The 21,346-nt window shown below is 43.1% G+C and overlaps 1 protein-coding gene across 3 annotated transcripts in view; it reads right to left on the bottom strand.

Annotated features, from left to right (window-relative positions):
* Positions 1-268: 268 nt before the first annotated feature.
* Positions 269-21,346, bottom strand: part of KYNU (kynureninase) — a 122,590-nt gene continuing 101,512 nt past the window's right edge. For all 3 annotated transcript variants that reach the window (XM_056861456.1, XM_056861458.1, XM_056861457.1), the window contains 4 exons: positions 8,336-8,388; positions 7,048-7,133; positions 2,197-2,427; positions 269-507 (listed from right to left, as the gene is read on the bottom strand). In XM_056861456.1, coding sequence (XP_056717434.1) covers positions 364-507; positions 2,197-2,427; positions 7,048-7,133; positions 8,336-8,388 — 514 coding nt within the window. In that variant the 3' untranslated portion in view covers positions 269-363. The remainder of the gene's footprint in view (positions 508-2,196; positions 2,428-7,047; positions 7,134-8,335; positions 8,389-21,346) is intronic.

The following is a 21,346-nucleotide window of genomic DNA, read 5'->3' as shown; positions in this document are numbered from 1 at the left end:
TCCCACACCATGATATGCTTTGCAGTTTGAAACAATTTTCTGTGTAGCTTGGCCACTCTGAGCCTGACCTTCGGGTTGAGGAGAGTGGGGTAGAAATACAATCAAATAAAGAGCAAATCTAGAATACTGTAGTAAAGACCATCCCAATTAAATACATAAAGCGTATTAATTCTTGGAGCCTACATGAGTGGAAATGCGAGTTTTAATAATAAAAAAAAGTATGTCGGTTGTGAATAACTATGCAAGCAATCAGTCTTTGGGGGTAAATTGGTAGAACAGAGTTGAAACAAAAAAATTGCTCAAAAGCATTGATGCATCTTAGTCAGCAATAGATTAAAAGATACAGCTGCGCTGTCAATAAGATCAGGAATGTGCTGTAGTGTCTGCTGTTTGCTCCGCAGATGTAATTGCCGATCCCAGGATTTCAATGAATCTGTGCACATCATGGAAAGAATTGTAGAGAGGAACTGGGGCAACACGAAGAGCATTGGGTTCTCGCATGTCACACTGCAAAGCAGCAAATAAACATTCGATAAATTAATAGAGCTTCACGTTTATTTGTCAGAAAACACAGCAAAGATTACTTTAAAGACTGAGATCCTGTAATAATGCCAGCCAAATGCAATGTTCCCCCAACTTTTGGCTGGGAGAAGAAGAGGGAAAAGATGCACAGAGAAACCTTTTTCTCTGGGATCCTTTTTCTCTGGGATAAGTTTACTTGTAGAGGTCTGGGGGTGGGCAGGCTGAAAAGGAAGGGTATTCATGCGACGTTCCAATTTTTGTTATATTCCAACATGGAAACATCACTTTTCAAAAAGAAAAAAAAAGGAAGAAGCATTATGACATTAAACCACAGTGCCAGCAGCACATTTCCAGCGATATCATTATGTCACCAGCGAGGCCCCATTTTAGGAGGTGAGTCGCCCGCTGGTTGGCAGCCTCATTCTGGCAACCCTATATGAGACATCCCAATGCTTTGGGAGATCAGCACATACTGCTTATTCTACTTCTGCTTTACAGAGAACATGATCAAATTGATTTTCGGATCCTGAGTACCAACACATGTATTAAAGTTCCCAGCAATTACTAAATTATCCTTTGGGAAGAATCGACTTAAAATGTCCGACTATTTTCTAGTCCAACTATTTTCCAGCCTATCGTTACTTGAGAAAGGGGGGAGATAGGTTGACACTACAGAAAGGGGCAGTTCTGGGAATTCAAGGTATAGTGCAAAGTACCAAAGGTGAAAGTTCAGAAACCTGAATATTTTCTAGAGGCAACCCATTAGAAATCAAGCAGGCAAGGCTAGCTTTAGGATGCCCCCCTCTCATTCCTTGTTGTGCTTTCAAACACATTCAGTTATGCGACCCCATAGGGGGTCATGACCCACAGTTTAAGAAGCTTTGCTTTAGGTGACAGATCATAGTTTCTTTCTTTGCAGTGTTGCATTGATTTTCCTTGTTGCTTGCATGATCACAACTGCATTCTGGCAGTATCAGCATTGGGCCGGATCCATATATTTTTTTTGGGGGGGGGCATAGCCTGCATGCTCGTTCCCCCACCTACAGGGATCTCCTTAATGGATTTGGCTTTCAAGGGATACACCCATCTCACGGTCTGTTGGGACACCCTCTCTCTCAAGTGGCAGGGGATACCACGTGATAGTTGTGTACATGTGGAATCCCATGACCTGCCATCCCACGGTATCCCCCAGCAGGCAGGCTAGGGTGTTGGGTGTCCAACAGCCAGCAGGTGAGTCAGCTGATGCCTGAAACCACTCCCCTATATTGCACCAAGGCTCTGACAGCTGTAGTCAATAAAGTTGTGGCCATGTCAACTCCAACAGTGTATCTGTGTTCTGTTTGCCTCACTCCTTCCCCTCCTTTGGTGCTGGGCCTGCAACTTCAGTCATTTCAAGTGATACTTGTTTTGGAAACACATTTTTTGTGGATCCACGCATTTTTCGTGCCTGGAAAGCTGACAATAAAAGGTATTCCCTTACTTACAATATTCATCTTCTTTACTGGAATCAACATGACAACAGAACCATTTCTCAAACCATTTATGAGGAGGGACACATCTCTTCAGTACTCTATGCCTCAGCTAAAACAATACAGATACTCTTCTAATACACAGCACACAAGTCATGTAAACAACTGAGAAATTACCAACAGGAAGGCTTGCTTGCTTACTTACAGCAATTCCTCTTTTTTCCAGTTCTTTAAACACTGATTTAACTGGGATGGAGAAGAGCAGTGTGAGCTGGCATCCTCTTTCTCCAATGCTAGAAGGTGTGATGATTTTCACATGGGGCTTCTCAGGATTATCTTTATCTTCACTGTAGTAATGTTTTATCAAGTATTCCAAGTAGCCAGTAAGAAGGATGGATTTATTTCTCAGAAGTTTCATTGTAGTTTGACCAAAAACCTATGTATAAAATAAACGACTGAATCATTGCTGTCCAATGCTGATGTATATGTGTGTGTGGTCCAGCACAGCAAGGTAGGGAAACTGTGAGGGGAAGGGAGGGTAGGGTTGCCAACCTCCAGGTAATAGCAGAAGATCTCCTGCTTTTACAACTGATCTCCAGCCGACAGAGATCAGTTCACCTGGAGAAAATGGCAGCTTTGGCAATTGGACTCTATGGCATTTAAGTCCCTCCCCAAACCCTGCCCTCCTCAGGCTCCACCCCAAAAATCTCCCGCAGATAGCGAAGAGGGACCTGGCAACCCGGGGTGGGTGGTCCAGACTTGTTGCTGCTGCCATAGTAGGGATACATTTTCACACTCCTATGTGGAAGCAGCCTAGCTTGTACTTCCTGGCTAAATATTTATTCTTACTGGAGTCTCTTCCCACGGGTCCCTTGGATCAGGGGTATAGGTAATGAGTGAACTTTAACTCCAAAACAAAGAAAGACAAGACAAAGAATGCTTGTTTGATTTTCATAGTGTTCATAATGCAGGTTATGTCACTGGCTTGTATTCCTGAACGTGTAGGCTCCTACTGGGTAAATTTCCAGTAGGAAGTACTTCAGCCACAAGTACTTCAGCTTTAAGGGGTGTGTGCATGGCTGTTCAAAACTTTTCCCTTGGAGGAATAAAAAGTGTTGATGACAATCTGTTCCAAGGCTCTGGCTATCTCTCCACCCTGCTGGCCACATCACTGGCTTTTATGACTCTCAGTGACGGCTTAAGCTTCACAACAGAGAGAAAAGGATTCTTGGAGGGGGGGGGATGAGGTTGATTGAATGGTTTTTGGGCCATCAAGCCATCTAGATAGATTATAGCAGAGGAAAGATTTTAATCAGGGACATCACCGTTCACAATTCATTCCCTTATCCTCCATGGGATACAGATTCCCAACAGCTGTTGGGTCATTAAGACCTTTTATGCAAGGCTGTTTCCCTTGTGGTCACCCCCCACACACACACTGCTTCAGGGCTTTGCTTTGGTTATGCATGCGTTTTCTGACCAACAGAAATTGCCTTGGAGGAAAAGAGATCAGTTTAGTGAAAAATGGAAACTGTTTTATAGATATATAGAAATTGAAGGTTTAAATTATATAATGATAGCAGTAGATTAAATGTTGTAAACATAGATTAATTTACAGTAAAGTTAACTTCTAGTAGAAAAGTCAAAAAGAAAATGTCATGAAATAGTCTGCTTAATTAATTAGAAAATCAGATGTTGAAACTATGTTGTAATTTTTCTTTTTTATATATTCTATCTGCAGACGGATCCCTTATCCCTTCCCCCCTTCTGTATCCCTTATTCTGAATAAATAAAAATAATTTTAAAAGAAGAAAAGAAATCGCCTTGCTCTCCTTGTGCCTTTCTGTGCATTTTGCCTGTGTTTTCTAGATGCTGTTTCAGCCAGCGTTAAGAAAACACGGGCAAAATGCACGAGAACGTGTGAACTAACACAGCGAGGCGACCTCTGACGGTTGGAAAAGGCATGCTTAATCAAAGCAAAGCCCTGAAGCGTGTGTGTGTGTGACCGTGAGGAAACAGACATGCATACAAGGCCTACGTCTCAGCAGACAAAACTTTCTACCAAACCTTGAAACAACTCTGGCACTAGAAGCTACTAACTCTTCTATCAGAGAATTTCACAGTGTGGTGGATCTGGTTCAAGACCGCTAAACCTCTTTCTTCAAATCTTACAGTGCTATCATCCATACTTAGGGTTGCTAGGTCCCTCTTTGCCACCGGCAGAAGGTTTTGGGGTAGGAGCCTGTGGAGGGCGGGTTTTGGGGAGGGGAGGGACTTCAATGCCATAGAGTCCAATTGCCAAAGCAGCCATTGTCTCCAGGTGAATTGATCTCTTGGCTGGAGATCAGTTGTGATAGCAGGAGATCTCCAACTACTACCTGGAGGTTGACAACCCTATCCATACTTATCACCAATTTTCTCCATGTAAATGCGGCTCCTATATAATGCTATGGATGATGCTTAGATTATTAAAAATACTTTTCCATAAAAGACACGAGAAGGTAATTGTGACCTAACACAGACAGTGTTTAACGTTTCCTTTAGAAATTTAACTCTGTTTAATGTGTTCCAATATTAGATGGCATTCAGTTTTCAAAGTCATCTCTTTGCCAGATACAAATTCTATTTCACTGTACCGCAGCACTTAGCACAAGGGAATCCTGACTGTGCCAAAAGAGTACTGCAGATACAAAAAGTCAAGGCGATAGAAACTGATGAGATCTCATTGCCTTTGACCCCCTGCAGTGGGCTAAATGGCAACCCCCTCCCCCTTTCGACGAGCACCATCTGGGTCCAAGCAGAGCAGCATTTAGTTCATCTCTAAGGTCACATAAAGTTTAGGGGGGGAAACAGATAAGATGTTTAAGAACAAACAAAATTAATTGTCAAAAGAGTATTATTGGGCTCCCTTGCCAATTCTTGGGGTAGAATTTAACACCAGGCAAAAGAGAAAACGTTGGAGTTTCGGTGATGCACTGATTTTATTTTGTAGACTCATGGTGACATTTGAAAATGATTTCCTGTTTCCAGACTGGTTTCAGAATGTCATTTACCAATGCATTGGAAGACTGAGATTAACTGAAGTATGATATGAAAACTGTGTACAACACAGGATATGAAAAGTTATAAAATCACACTTCTCTTTCAAAGATGCAAAGGTGTGTTGGAAGAACTGTTAATTACGCTCATGACAGAAATCAGGCTTGTCTGGGCATTTAGGCAGCAAAGTTAGTCATCATCTCTGTATCTAATTCTGAATCTCTGGCTTAGAATCATAGAATTGGAAGGGACCTCCAGGACTCCATGTAGTCCGACTCCCTGCACAATGAATTTCCTGTACAATGCAGGAAATTCACAACTACCTCCTCCCCTCACCCCAGTAAACCCTGCTCCATGCCCAGAAGATGCCAAAAAAAACCCTCCAAGATCCCTGGCCAATCTGCCTGCAGGAAAATTGCTTCCTGGCCCCAAAGTGGCAATTGGCATTACCCTAGGCGTACAAGAAATGGCCATGAGAGCCAAGCACTGACACAACCTTTCCTGCCTTCCCTCTCATGATCTCCCTAAATTCACAGAATTAACACTGCTGAGAAATGGCCATCTAGCCTCTGCTTAAAAACCTCCAAAGGAGGAGAGCCCACCACCTCCCAATGATATCTATTTCATTGAGTAACTGCTCTGTCAGGAATATCTTCCTACTGTTTAGGCGAAAACTCTTTTGATTTAATTTCAGCCTGTTGGTTCTGGCCTGACCTTCTGGGGCACAAGAAAACAACGTTGCACCATCCTCTATATGACAGCCCTTCAAATACTTGAAGATCATTATCATATCACCTCTCAGTTATCTCCTCTCCAGGCTAAACATACCCAGCTCCTTCAACTTTTCCTCATACTACTTGGCCTCCAGACCCCTCACCATCTTCATTGCCCTCCTATGGACATGTTCCAGCTTGTCTACATCCTTCTTAAATTGTGGTGCCCAAAACTGAACACAATACTCTAGAAGAGGTCTAACCAGAGCAAAGCGATGCCATCACTTTGTGAGATCAGGATACTATAGTTCTGTTGATACAACCTAAAATTGTATTTGCCTTTTAAGCTACCACATCACACCTCTGACTCATGTTCAGTGTATGAACTCACCTCTGACTCATGTTCAGTGTACTAAGACCCCTAGACCTTGGGTTCTCAAAAGGGGGGGTATTCCCCGGGTAGGGTTCCAGGGGGGGATTGAGTCCACTATTCAGTAAAGTGTGATGTCCTGTGGATTATGTACAATTTGTAAAAATGTAGTTTGTTTTTTTGAGTTAGACTATCTTGGGAAGGAGGGAATTATATTCTGAACAATGGTGAAAGAGGGGAATGGAGCAAAAAAAGTTGAAAACCACTGCACTAGATCCTTTTCACACATACTACTGCCAATACAAGTCCCCATCCTATAATTATGCATTTGATTTTTCCTACCTAAATGTAGAACTTTACATTTATCTCTGCTGAAATTCATTTTATTAGTTTTAGCCCAGTTTTCCAGCTTGTCAAGATCATCCTGTATCCTGACTCTGTTTTCTACCTTATTTGCTACCTTGAGAAACTTGTGCTGGTTCTCAATAATCACAGCCATCCTTTCTAAATGCTCTAGGACTGACTGATGTCACTGCTAGGTGTCACACACACACACACACAGGAACATATACATTTGATAAGAAAATCTGGCAAGAACCAACAGAAAATGGAAAGAAAATAAAAGGCTCATGGAATTGATCTGCTAATTAACTCGCCCTGAGCCTGGCTTTGGCTGGGGAGGGTGGGATATATAAATCAAAGATAATAAAAATAATAATTTAAAAAGAGAAGTAAAAGTGAAATGGGGATATTCAAGTTGAAACAAAGGCAAGGAAACAAATGGTACATAGGGAATCAATTCTTTCAGAAGTTATGTAAACCTCCATGTGTTCAAACTGACCAACAAGCCTGAGAAATTTGACAACACAGCTAATAATTCCACGGTTGCTTCATTTGTTTGCACTTCATTAGTCATTTGAAAATAATTACTTACCTCTAAACTAGCTTGAAGAGCACACACCAATAATATGGGAGGATTTGATAATCGAAATCCATTGATCCCAGGACTCAGTTGCAATTCTATAAAGCAAAGATTGTTTCTTAGCTTTTGTTTGTAAGATTTACCCCCCCAATTGGCTCTGTGATAACAGTAGACTACATCTTTTGAAAAAATTGGAGGAAGCTCGATGACAATGATTAGTCATTTGACGTATAAAAGATTAATTTTGTCTTTATTTACAGCAGATCAGGATTACACTAGATGAGATTCTGGAAGATCCAATGATCAGTAGGATCAATGCCAGATGCCAGGTAATGGTGGGCAATTGCCTGCCAATTAAGGGGGCTGCCGGCTGTCCCTCAGCTGGCTAGAGAGTGGAACCAGGCCAGCTGAAAGGGGGCAATTAATCATAGAGTTTTTAGAGGAATGTGCTAGAGCATCCCCAATGTTATTGCGCTGATCACCCCCACCTAGGGTTGCCAACCTCCAGGTACTAGCTGGAGATCTCCTGCTATTACAATGGATCTCCAGCTGATAGAGATCACTTCACCTGGAGAAAATGGCTGCTTTGGCAATTGGACTCTATGACATTGAAGTCTCTTCCCTTCCCAAACCCCACCCTCCTCAGGCTCCACCTCAAAAACCTCCTGCCGGTAGCGAGGGGGGACATGGCAACCCTAATGATCAACTCCTCCCAACATTTTTAAAGGCCAAGAGTACCCGGCAGGCCCTGGTTTAGATTGGTGCCATTGTAAGGGAAGAGGGAAGAATGAGTTTTATCTTTCACAGATTGAAACTCCAGGCTGTTAGTACTTGAAGAGGAGAGAGAGAAAAACCTCAGGGTCCTATTTTTTCCTGTCTTTTTCATTTTTGATTGGTAAACTTGTGTGGAGGTAGAAATAGTTAAACATCTTTTCCTACCACACTACGTTCCCATATATTATATACTCAGAAGTCCCATTTTACTCAATCAACTCTATACCAAGGAGGAGGATTAATCCTGTTTTTAGGACTGCAGCCTTCACTTCTATGCTTCCCTGCAACTCATTAAAAAACAAACCAACACAGAATTCTGGGATTACTTCCTGGAGTCCTGCTTAATGTGTGAGTGATCTTGTATTATGAATGGGCAGGAGTTTGGACTGCATCATATATATATATATAGTCCTGAGATATAAATTGACTGTGTTGATGGAATTTTATAACCCTTTTGTTCATCCTGGTGTTTGCAAATAAAACATAAAATACCTCTTTATGTAACATAAATGGAAAATATACCTACTATTTTCCATGAGAAATCTGGTTTTGAACTCATGACCCCACCATCCTGTTAGCCTAAAAAAAGCAAGTAAATGAACCACACAATTGAAATGTTTAAATTCTGTCAGCAAGGTGCTATGGGAACATCTCCATGCATAAATCACAACGACCGATGTCAATGATAGTGGTTAGAGTTCCAAACTAGGATCTGGGAGGCCCAGGTTGGAATCTTCACTCTGCCATGGAAGTTTGTTGGGTGACAGCAGTGGATGCTTTTCATAGCATGAAGGTAAATAACATCACCTGGTAAATAATATTCAATTAAGCCTATATTAATTTCTCTCCAGGCCTGTTCACAACCCTACCCCACATGTAGGTTGCATGAATATTGTGCTTGCATTGCCTATGCATGACCGCTGCCGACTCTGGCAGCAATATTCACCGCCTTTAACACTGGGCAAAGGATAAGCAGATTTGCAATCATATGCACCTTTGTTACAAATCATAATAGGGATACCAGCCTCCAGGTACTGCAAACAACAACCAGAATGAGGCTCAAAAAATTCTAATATATATACAACTATATCTAACTATTGACATACTTTTATTATGATTTTCTTTAGACACCTCAATAGGTTGATAACTACTCAATCCTTGGATGCTTATAACATGCTTATATAACAAATTCTAAAGAAATCAAACAATTGTCAACACAATAAGTTCATACAGAAAGTCGGGGTGTGCCTGAGTACAAAGTTCAAAAGGCGTCAACTCCCTTAAAGGTAACAAGAAATGCCGGACTGGAGATGGCAAAGGCAAGAAATCCCAGACTGGGGGTGGCAAGAATCCCGGACTGGGGGTGGCAAATAAGCAGAGCCAGTCTTTCACCCAGAGGGACTTGTCAACCCTATTTCTTAAGCAGAGGTGTACAAGTTCTGTATGCACAGCAGCAGCTGCTTATCTTTCTACTGGGCTCATGGCAGTGATTTATTCAGAGGTAGAATCCCCACTCTGCCATGAAAACATGCTGGCTGACCTTGGGCCAGTCACACACTCTCAGCCTCAACCCTGGCAACTATTTGGATGGGAGACCTTCTGGAAATACCAGGGTCGTGACACGGAGGCAGGCAATGGCAAACCACCTTTGAATGTCTCTTGCCTTGAAAACGCTAAGGGGTTGTCAAAAGTCGGCTGTGAATTGACAGCAAAAAAGAGAAAAAAAAAGACCTTAAATCCAGGTTTCCCAGGACAATTCCAGGTCTATCCCAGGTCTATCCAGTATTGCTTTTTTGAAATTGTAGCAAGTTTCTTACCCTAATATCAGAAAACAAGACTGAGCTGACATAGCTATACCCAAAGGTCCTCCAAAAGCAGCACATTCTATCACGTCCTTGCCATGCTCTCTACCCATTTCTGTGCTTCCCATTTCTGTGTTTTATTTAATGTACTGTGTGGCATCTCTAAGTCACGGCTGCAGACCATCCAGCTGGACTGATCCCTCGCCTTTCCCCCACATGGGTCAGTACAATGATATAGGTCCATTCATGATGTCAGTATAGGGTTGCCAGATCCCTCTTCGCCACCGGTGGGAAGTTTTTGGGATGGTGTCTGAGGAGGGTGGGGTTTGGGGAGGGGAGGGGCTTCAGTGCCATAGAGTCTAATTGCCAAAGTGGCCATTTTCTCCAGGTGAACTGATCTCCATTGACTGGGGATCAGTTGTAATAGCAGGAGATCTCCAGCTAGTTCCTAGAGGTTGGCAACCCTATGTCAGTATAACACAAGAACCAGTTATGATGTTGTGCTGCAAAGGTAGTTGTGTTGTATTACTCTGTGTCCCAGAACTCAAACCTCACTTTTCTGGGCCCAGTACAAATTTTCAACCCCACTTCCAAGTGTGTCTCACCTCATGCACGAGGTGTGAAATAAAAAAACTTTTATTTTATTTCTGAAATAATATATAGAGACACTATCACACAAATGGAATTGCAGTCCAGGCTGGAACCCCCTGAACTCTGGAGATGTGGTGCGCCTCCAATGTTTAAAGCCTGCTTTGTCTAAGCATATATATGAGGCAACCCACAGGATGTGTCTGTCAGTCATGTTGCATGTAATTCACAGTGCAATCCTAAACAGAGTCACACCCTTCTAAACCCATTGACTTGCAGCAAATAAAGTATTCATTTTAAAAAAAAATCTTGTGAAATTGGGGGGGGTAGACAGACTCTTCTTAGTTCTTTCTAATATTGCTCCATGATATACAGCAGAGTTGAGAAACACCATCGATTAGTGTTTTAATGCCATCCAAACTCTAACAAGACTAGGAACATAACAATAGCATTCAGTTTTGCCTTAACATTGCATTGGCAATGTAATTGAATAAAACACCCAGGAGGTTTTAAATACTGGTGCTTCTAATCAAAAGTGAAACATCAGCATCCACTGTACAATTTCACAGTCAGCTGTTGGATATAAATAGGGTTGCCAGGTCCCTCTTTGCCACTGGCGGGATATTTTTGGGGTGGAGCCAGAGGAGGGTGGGGTTTTGGGGAGGGGAGGGACTTCAATGCCATAGAGTTCAATTGCCAAAGTGGCCATTTTTCTCCAGGTGATCTGATGTCTATCGGCTGGATATCAGATGAATTAGCAGGAGATCTCCTGCTAGTTGGCAACCCTAGATATAAAGATATTTTGTTGCTGCACCCACCATGCCATGTCAGAATTCCAAAGGTGCCCGTAGGCTCAAAAAGGTCGGGGACCCCTGCTGCAGATGCTTACAGACAGGCAATATCTTCGCAATGTCAAGCCTGCCACTCCAGGGCTTAGTGTGGGGAGGGGGACGAGGTCGACAACACTCGGAATAGCAACTTATGCATTTAAACAATGTGACATTAAAACATTAGACAGAACAATTTGTTTGAATGAAAGATTTTATTTTGGAGAAATTTTGGGAACAGCTTAATTGGCAACAGCTGAAATGCATTGGTGCAGCATGTGGGCTGAAGCCATGGCATCATTTGACCCCAGTGCGCCTGATGTCAACCTACTCCCAGGACACCCACTGGAGTAGCATGGAGATGGCAGAGCACGGGTTACACCTTGACGTGAGCCACTCGGTGATTCCTCTGCCGCTTGGGAGCAGGCTGCTTGGACAGCCCTCCAATAGGGCATATCCTTCCCTGAGCCTCCCCCAAAATCCCTTAATGAGACCCCCAATGGGAAAATAATGAGACCCCCCAATGGGAAAAAGGGGGCACACAGGCCGCCTTTTCCAAAACTGATTCCAGCCCACTGCTAAAAACTGCCTAAGCTGTGATGATTAACAACTTTAAAGCAAAACCTTAAACCTAGGGAGGGAGGGACGGGCAAACCTGAAGGCAGTCTGCGCAGAGGCAGAAGCAGGCCTCTTTAAATCCCGTCTGGTATGTAACATAAAACAGCTAAAGTGACAAAGAGGTGCACTGATTTCTCTGCATAGAGAAGTCAACGGGAAATCCTTCTTTTAAAAGAGAAAAAAAAAGAGAATAAGAGGAATCAATGGCTGTACCTAAAGCAGTGAATTTAAGAAAAAGAAATTCCCATAACAACACTAGAACCAAGCATTCATCTTTTTCCATGGCAAAAAGTGACTGCTAAGACTGATTCCTATTACCTCCTATCTTCTTCCATGATCCAAACAAGGAACTGTCAGCTGCAGAGGCAGTTGATTCCTCAGGGACTAACCACATATTATGTTTTCCCCAAGGACATCCTCTGATTGGGTGGAGAAGCAAGTTCTAAAGATCTGCACTTCCCAGGTATGCACTAGCTTGATTTGGTTTGGGACAAAGTTGGTGCTCTGAATCAAAGTGAAACTTGCACTTCACACTTTTGCAGTATACAGAGTAGAGTAAGGGAGCGTAGACCTTTCCCCACGGAATGTTCTTTTCCTGAAACAACCTCAAGGAGTGCTATTCCTCCTGTTGGGGCTGTATGTATATTGATGAACTACAAACCAGCTTCCCCTGAACCATTCCGGGTCACTAAAATGGCTCAAAGGGGAAGGTGCAAACCTCTAGTTTCCAGGTGGGATGGTCTCATTTTGAATCAGGCTTGTACACACCTGGGAAGCGTGGAACTTCAGAATATCTGTCTTCATCATACCTGGAGAAAATTTAACACTTAGGGGTTTAACGCATGGCCAATTTGTCTCGCCTTTGTGCCTTAAAAGTAGCGGATTCCCGTGGTCTAAACGCATGACCGTCCAAGGGCAGCGCATCGGACCCACCTTAGGCGCGATTTAAGCAAAAAAAAAAAAAAACTGGGTTAAGCAATCCCTGGTTTCTAGCAATCTTTTCGGTGCTAAACCACTACTTTTTTTTAATTTCGCTACATTACCGGAATGCTGGTGTGTGTGTAATCACACGACTAGCCCGCTAATAATCTCTTTTTGTTCAAGCTCCCAGCCCCGACAAACAGCTGAGCTGCTGGTGAGCTAGGGCGGGGCAGGTACGAGCCGCACTGCTGGCTAGGAAGGGAAGTGACGGGGAAGGAGAGCTCCTTTTATGGACTTCCGGGGGGAGGGTAGAGGGTGGAAGGGGTGGAGCTTCTCTGGCCTGAAGAGTATAAAAGGCCAGAGGAGAGCTGTAGCCAGGAAGGAAGCAGGCTGTGACCCAGGCTGGCTGAGCATAGAGCCACCCGGGTAGCCTCCGAGGGAGAGGAAAGCTCAGACTCTCCCTCGGACTGGTCTGAGGCTGAAGAGGCGCCTCAAGCCCCGACCCTTTCCAGGCCAGACAGACCCCCCCCCTCGACCAGCCCTGTAGGGGGGTGCTTCACACCGTCATGATGGTATACCGGAATGCTGGTGTCCCAAGAAAAAAAAGGGGGAGAATCGGCCTTTGATCGGATAACCCCTCAGCCAATCCTTGGGCAATGACACGGCGGTCCCTCCACTACTATCCCACATTATATGGGTGGCTCAAACGCACGGGGAGCCTCCAGCAGCTACTTGCTTCGGACTTATAGTGGGATGGATTAGCGTCATGCGTTTGACTATCCTGTCTCGGAATAAAATATTGTGAGATAAGGGAGGAGCAAACCAAGAACATTCTGCCCATGCATTAATCCCCATAGTTAGGTCCTCAGATTAGGGTTGCCAGGTCCCTCTTTGCCACCAGCAGGAGGTTTTTCGGGCGGAGCCAGAGGATGGCGGGGTTTGGGGAGGGGAGGGACTTCAGTGCCATAGAGTCCAGTTGCCAAAGTGGCCTTTTCTCCATGTGAACTGATTTCCATCGGCTGGAGATCAGTTGTAACAGCAGGGGACCTCCAGTTAGTACTTGGAGATTGGCAACCCTACTTCAGACACTCACTGAGAATTTAACATACATACGACTCTCCCACCATTTTCCATCTTTGGGAATGCAGGCCATACAATATGGGAAACAAAAATTCCAAAGATATATTAACTTTCTTCCATGTTCATTGCTTTGTTGTAAATGCCATGCTACTGCTCTGTTTCTCTAATTGTGCAATCCAGTGTTTCATTGCTGTTGTATGTGTGTATTATGCAATTTTAATGGAAGTAGTCAACTTTTTAGTGCACTACTGCAAATTTGTAATCCACTTTTATTACATTGTTGATTGCATGTATACAGCTCTGACTGTGTTGACTTTAATTATGTTATCTGCCTTCAATCTCATTGAAAATGTGGACTATAAATGAAGTAAACACATATACCTGGGTCTTTCAATTTCAACAATGACCTTATTATCCTTCACTCTATTCCTTGCCTCCATTTTACCATGCTGCGAGGCTATTGCAGCCCTTATTAGACATAGGAAAGAATGATGGTATAGCTTTGCTCTGGTTAGACCTCACCTAGAGTACTGTGCTCAGTTTGGGGCACCACAATTTAAGAAAGATGTAGACAAGCTGGAACGTGTCCAGAGCAGGGCAACAAAGATGGTGAGGGGTCTGAAGACCAAGTCCTATGAGGAAAGGTTGAAGGAGCTGGGTATGTTTAGCCTAAAGAGGAGAAGACTGATAGGGGATATGATAACCATCTTCAAGTGCTGAGTTGTTTTCTGTTGCCTAAGAAGGCCGGATCAGAACCAACGGGTTGAAATTAAATCAAAAGAGTTTCTGTCTTGACATTAGGAAGAATTTTCTAACAGTTAGAGCAGTTCCTCAGTGGAACAGGCTTCCTCGGGAGGTGGTAAGCTCTCCTTCCATGGAGGTTTTTAAGGTTAGATGGCCATCTGTCAGCAATGCTGATTCTGTGACCTTAGGCAGATGATGAGAGGGAGGGCATCTTGACCATCTTCTGGTCACTAGGGGTGTGTGAGGGGGGAGGTAGTGTTGAATTTCCTGCATTGTGCAGGGGGTTGGACTTGATGACCCTGGTGGTCCCTTCCAACTTTATGATTCTATGAATGCTGCAGTCACTTAATTTTCAGTTGTTCTTAGATGGATTCATTCTACCACTAGCCTAATGGCCCATATTAATATATATGACCTGAGAAGGGGCTGCACAGTTGCATCTTTGAAAAAGTATTGATTTTTGAAAGGGGAGAGAAGCATAAAAGCAGAGTGTATACTTTTGTGCCAAATATCGAGCATGTTATGATTCAAAATAGCTGAGGTGTTAACACCTACCTATAACGGTTTATAAATGCATGTTATAAAAATAAGAGGCAGTAAAACTGTGTGGTACGATGCTGTAATGAAGTTTATTGAAGAGCAACTACTCTGCATGCAAAACAAGCACTTGTAAAATAGCCAAAGAATATGCTTAATACTAAAGATGCTCGAGCATCCTCTGGCTCATGTCCCACTTGCCCATTGTGAAAAGGGAGCTGATCTTTCGGCGGGCACACGCAGATAGGCCTTTTATGCATGGGCAGTTAGCATCGTGATCACCGCCAGACTGCTTCGGGGCTTCATTGGAATTATGAATTATTTCCCCCACCTTTCAGAAGTCACTTCGCTTCGGCCGCATGCTTTGCCCACGTTTTCAAGATGCTGTTTTACTGTGAGGTTAATGTTTGCGTCAAGCCCAATCGATGGCTAGTCTTGTGCATCATTGCTTTGGGTTTTGCTTCGAGTTTGTCTCCCCATGGCCATGCTAGCTTCTCCCTCCCTCATCCAACCCCTCTCCTAGAAGCCATTTTGTTTTGGCCAGTGTTGGAAGGAGCGAATGTTGGAATGGTACTTATTTGGTCAGTTTCACAGTGAGTGTTTAGAAAGTTTCAGACCTCAGAGATGGAACAGAGCTAGGCTGATTTTTTTTGTTTGGGAATGCTGGATTATTGAGAGAACACTTAAATATTCACAAGCAACCTTTGCGGCTGCTTATTTCTCCAATCACCATTGAAAAGATGGTGGAGGAGGAGAACTTATGCCTTTTGCTGGAAAGATGCCTCTTCCAGCACTTATTTCCCCACCTCTCCCCTTTTATTCAGGTCCCCTGGCAAATCCTTGGAAGGTGAACTGTTCAAAGCCCATTCCCAATGCAACAAGAATGGAAAGTGAAGGGCAGAAGCTCTCCTCCTCCCTTTCAATGGAGACTGGAGAAATAAGCAGCCATGAGGCCTCTTATTTCTACAACAGCAGGATGATCACCATTCTTCAGCCGCCCCACCTGATTTTTGTTTGCTTGTGAGTGTTATCTTAGCGATAAAATGGTGAAATGTAATTGCAGCCTAAACAGAAGAGCAGCCACCACTGGTGGTGAAGAGGGACCTGGCTACTCTACCTTAGCCAGGCCCAGTGGTCTCCCACTACCCAGAAGCCCTATGAGGACATTGCCAAGGACCAATAGTGTCTTCAGAGCAATTTCATCCCCGTTACACCCCTTCCCTGCTGCCAGGGTGGAGCGTCCCAACAGTTGATTGTGAGACAGCTGTTGTGACGAGGGGGGAAATATCTCCCTCGTCTCCTACTTGGTTTTACCTCAGAGAACTGAGATGCCAGAGGCTTTATTCAGTTCAACAATAAAATAGCAGAATTTTATTATATTTCACAGGGAAAGGTATAGGAGGAAAATCTAGTATTAAGGAAAGGTACAAATTTTCTGTATAAATCATAGAATCATAGAGTTGGAAGGGACCACCAGGGTCATCTAGTCCAACCCCCTGCACAATGCAGGAAATTAACAACTACCTCCCCTTCACATCCCCAGTGACCCCAACCCTCCCCCCTCCATGCAGGATCCCACAATCAAAGCACTCCAGACACATGGGCATCTAGCCTCCCCTTAAAGACCTCCAAAGACGGGGACTCCACCACCCTCCGAGGCAGCACATTCCACCATCGAACTGCCCTCACTGTCAGAAAGTTCTTCCTAAAGTTTAGGTGGAATCACTTTTCTATTAGTTTAAATCAATTACTCTGTGTCCTAGTCTCTGGAGCAACAGAGAACAAGCTAGTTCCCTCATCAACATGACATTCCTTCAAATATTTAAACATGGCTATCATGTCTCCCCTCAACCTTCTCTTCTCCAAACTAAACAAACCCAACTCCCTAAGTCTCTCCTCATAGGGCATGGATTCCAGACCTTTGACCATTCTGGTTGCCCTCCTCTGGACACGTTCCAACTTGTCAACATCCTTCTTAAATTGTGGAGCCCAAAACTGGACACAGTATTCCAGCTGAGGTCTGACCAATGCAGAATACAGTGGTAGTATTACTTCCCTTGATCTAGACACAATATTCCTATTGATGCAGCCCAGAATTGCATTGTCCTTCTTAGCAGCCTTATCACACTGTTGACTCATGTTCAGCTTGTGGTCCAATAAGACTCCCAGATCTCTTTCACATGTACTGTTGTCAAGCCAACTAACTCCCATCCTGTATCTGTGCCTTATGTTGTTTCTGCCTAGGTGAAGTACTTTACACTTCTCCCTATTGAAATCCATTTTATTGCTCATGGCCCAGCTCTCCAGTCTACCGAAGTCATTCTGAGTTACTCAGCAAGTACAGCACAGGTGTCATTTTACTTAACCCAGATTTCCAACTCTTGAAGGTAGCTTAGTCCCAGAACCAGCACACAGAGGTTCATGTGTATACGCTGGTGCCTAAAACTAAAAAATATGGAGATTCTCCCTTCTTCCTTTTCTCTCTCTGTGGAATTAAAGTAATTCTCTCACAGTGCTTGGGCCAGGAATAGCTCTTTTCTCAGAGACTATTCCTCCCCCCATGACTAGAGTAGGGACCTTTTCCCCCTTCCAAACCCTCTTTCGTCACTTTTCTGGTTCCCCAGTCACACTAGGCACAACCTATCACACCAGAACCCAGAGTAAAAAACAACAATTTCCCTCAGCAGCTCAGAGTCTTTTCTTTTAAGCTCCACCCACCCCCTGTATATCCCTCTCACATACAGTCATTGATAGACATTAACCCTTAGTCTGTCACAGCTGGCAGTCAAAGGGCCAGCTGTCAGTGGCTACCTTATTCTTAAAGGGCCAGCTGGTCTTCATCAGCGGGCTGATGTGAAGATCTTTATGAGGTGCATCTGTAACTTTATTGGGTCTGGTGGATGCTGGGCTTGACTATGTGGGAGGCTGAGACAGAGGGGGCCTTGGTGTCATCTCCACCACCATCCCAACAATAACGTGTGTGTGTGTGTAAAGTGTCTTCAAGTCGCAGCTGACTTATGGTGACCCCTTTTGGGGTTTCATGGCAAGAGACTAACAGAGGTGGTTTGCCAGTGCCTTCCTCTGCACAGCAACCCTGGTATTCCTTGGTGGTCTCCCATCCAAATACTAACCAGGGCTGACCCTGCATAGCTTCTGAGATCTGACGAGATCAGGCTAGCCTGGGCCATCCAGGTCAGGGCAACAGTAACTTAGTATCTTCTATATCATTTAAACTGCACCAGTATCAATGTTTACTTGGGGTCAATAAAGAGACTTGTCTTTGCTCTCAAAACAGCTGCAGGAGTTCCCAGAAATACTGATTAAAGCCTTTTAAAGAAGGTATTTTGCAGGGATTCTAATATTGCCTATGTCTCAAATCTCACAACACACTTGAATAAACTGTTTTTCCCACATAAATTTTAAGGGAGGGCTCTACTAGCTGGCCTTCTTTTGAACAGAAAAACCTCAAGATCTACTAAGCAGTTCATGAAACTGTAAGTTTAATGGCCTCCAAGTGAGTTCTCCAGGTACATTGTCCATTAAAATGTGTCCCTTGATATTTAAAAGATTTGCACTGTTCCCTACACTCATCTTTTTGAGCTCACATTCGAAGGAGATACTCATACATTGTGGCACCATATTATATTTTATAGAAGCTGCAAGCAAACTTATTTTGTAGAACAGAAACTGGGATAGATGGCCAGGTCTTGTTTTTTTTCCCTCCTCACCAACTGTATCATAGCAAAGGCAAAGAACTGCATCATCAAAATTATGAATGGGGGATTTCTCTGTCACTTCCCTTCATTTTTCAAAACAAAAGGACATTTGGGTTGCAATCCTATGAACACTTCCTTGGGAGTAAGCCCCAATGAATAAAATAAGGCGTACTTCTGAGTAAACCTGCTTGGGATTGCTCCCTTGGTCCTACAAAATAATACTACATTTCATCTGACAATTCTTAAAATTGGGCATGGACACAGGAAACCCATTTTCAAACTTTTCTCTGCACAGAGGTCTCTGGTTATTTAGGCAAGCTGGCATTGAACTATTCTGAAAATAAAATATCAGAATTGTAAAATGTGGTTTTAACCTGAAAAGCCCCATATAATAGTTGCTCTTATGACATTCTGTCATATGTCATCGAATGCTTAGTTATAAGAAAGATCTATACAATCTGGAACCATTTAAACTAGGTAATGATTAGTCTCATCCTGCTGCAGTTCAGATCTTTCACATACTGTGATGAATTTTTCTTGCCCTTTTCATCTTGGTATAACTGTTTTCTACTTATCAGTTGTGCATGATTCATGCACAACATTGCTGTACGTTATTAGTTGATGGTTCCCATAGAGTGCAGGGCAAAATCCTACATTCCAATGAAAAGTTGTGAGTTTGCATATCTCCAGAATGTAAATTATTCAAAAGACCAAGGCAATGGGATTACAATGATACAGGCAGATAGCATGACATTTTTCTTCTACTATTTTTATTTATTTATTAATGGCATTTTAACGTCAGGTGAAATTAGTCTCTTTCCCCCTCTTCAGTTGGTTCTTTTCATCTCTACAAATGGCCAAGCTGCCTTTATTCGAAGGAGCCAGATTGGGGTGTGTGTGTGTGGAAAAATCTCTGAAAGCACTTGTCTCATATAATTCTGCTGCTTTGGTTGGTGGCATGCCAAAATATTACAGTTTGGAGTAATCAGCATATCTCCAAGATAACTGGAATGTCATTTCACATATCAGGTTTTACCTGTTCTCTTAGGTGGAAGGTTTAATTTAAAAGTTGTGCTGAATAGGGTCTGACAGATTCAATCCTGTAAAGCAAGGGCTGTTTGACCAATCAAGTGCCAGGTGATTTACTACTGATAGGGATGTGAAGACAGAAGGTGCATGTGTCCTCTCTGAAGACTGATTTTTTTTTTCTTGTTAGTCTTTTAGATTCAGTTCAGCTGGGAATACACCAGTCTCTGAACACGTCCCTCCATATTACCCCTCCAGGTCAAAACTTAAGGAGACTGAGTTCACTTTTATAACAAGACACAAGTTTTCTGAAAGAGAAATGGCCATTACGCAGGGAATCCAATCAGGGCTTGGTGAATTCACACACAACTCCTTTGGAAGCCTCTAAGGCTTTTATGATGAGGAAAGGTAATTTCATTCACCAAGACTAGGCAGAGAAAAAGTATGAGCAAGCTGCGAAAAGAATTGGAGTCTAAATTAAATTCCAAGGAAAGATCTTACTCAAACCAGATCCCTCTAAGGCTAATGAAGTTGAATTAAAACTATTCAAGCAGCTGATAATCAACGATTCTTTAAACCAAACACCAGATTGAGGTGGAGTGGGGTGAATACAGCCAGGATGACCTGCTGCTTAAAAAAAAAAAAAATAGAAGAAAATGATTGTGTGTGTAAAGTGCTGACAAGTCGCAACTGACTTATGGCAACCCCTTATGTGGTTTTCAAGGCAAGAGACTAACAGAGGTGGTTTGCCATTGCCTTCCTCTGCATAGCAACCCTGGTACTCCTTGGTGGGCTCCCATCTAAATACTAACCAGGGCTGACCCTGCTTACCTTATGAGATCTGACGAGACTGGGCTATACCATGCTGCCTTCCCTCCCCCCTCCATATATATACACACACTTTACACGCAAAAGCATGAAACAAAGTGCAGTTGGATAACTACATATGAGGAACCCTACACGGAGAAAAGTAATTTTGAGTTGAAAAACAGCCAGTGGGGAAAGGGTTAAGCAGTCACTCCCCTTCCACTCAGAATTGTAGCCTCCCGAAACTGCTTTTTATGTTTAAAAAATGCCCCCCTTCATTTAACACATTTTGTAATGTTTCTTCCAATATTAAAAAGATGCCCTTGAATATTTGCCATTCAAATGGAGAATCCAGAAACAGAAGCCTGAAGGTCTGTGGTGGGGCTAGATTGGCCTAATAAATCACAACCCCCAAGACAACGCCCCATTAAACCTAATTAGCCAAAGCCTTTATTTGTAAACTGCCTCTTCTCAGGGGAAGTTTTAACTTTTGGTTTTCAAATGAGCTAAAGGCACTTAAACTGCTTCCCCCTCTTCATTTGGCAGGGAAAACAGCTTATTTTTGAGTACAGCCAAGGGTACTTTAAGAAGTTGGTGTAAAATTTTGATACAGTTCATAAGCATTTTAATGTTATCTCACAACATCATGTGAGGAATGAATACTTTCTCAACCGACAAGTTCACTGTCCTTTGTGTAGAATCTTGATACAGCTGCTATCTGAATCAATAGCATCCAAATAGTTAGACCCTGCCCTTTATTAGCTGGTTAAATGGCTGCTGTTAGAACCCAGCTGTCTATTTGCTTTCTCTTCATGTAGTCCTTCAAAGAAGCAATCGCTGTTTGTTAGAACAGGACCAAATCTTTGTAAAA

The sequence above is a fragment of the Euleptes europaea genome, chromosome 15 (assembly GCF_029931775.1).
Source record: "Euleptes europaea isolate rEulEur1 chromosome 15, rEulEur1.hap1, whole genome shotgun sequence".
In the NCBI taxonomy this organism is placed as follows: domain Eukaryota; kingdom Metazoa; phylum Chordata; class Lepidosauria; order Squamata; family Sphaerodactylidae; genus Euleptes; species Euleptes europaea.
The sequence above is the reverse complement of the archived record's forward strand: the minus strand, read 5'-3'. Positions and strand labels throughout refer to the sequence as shown.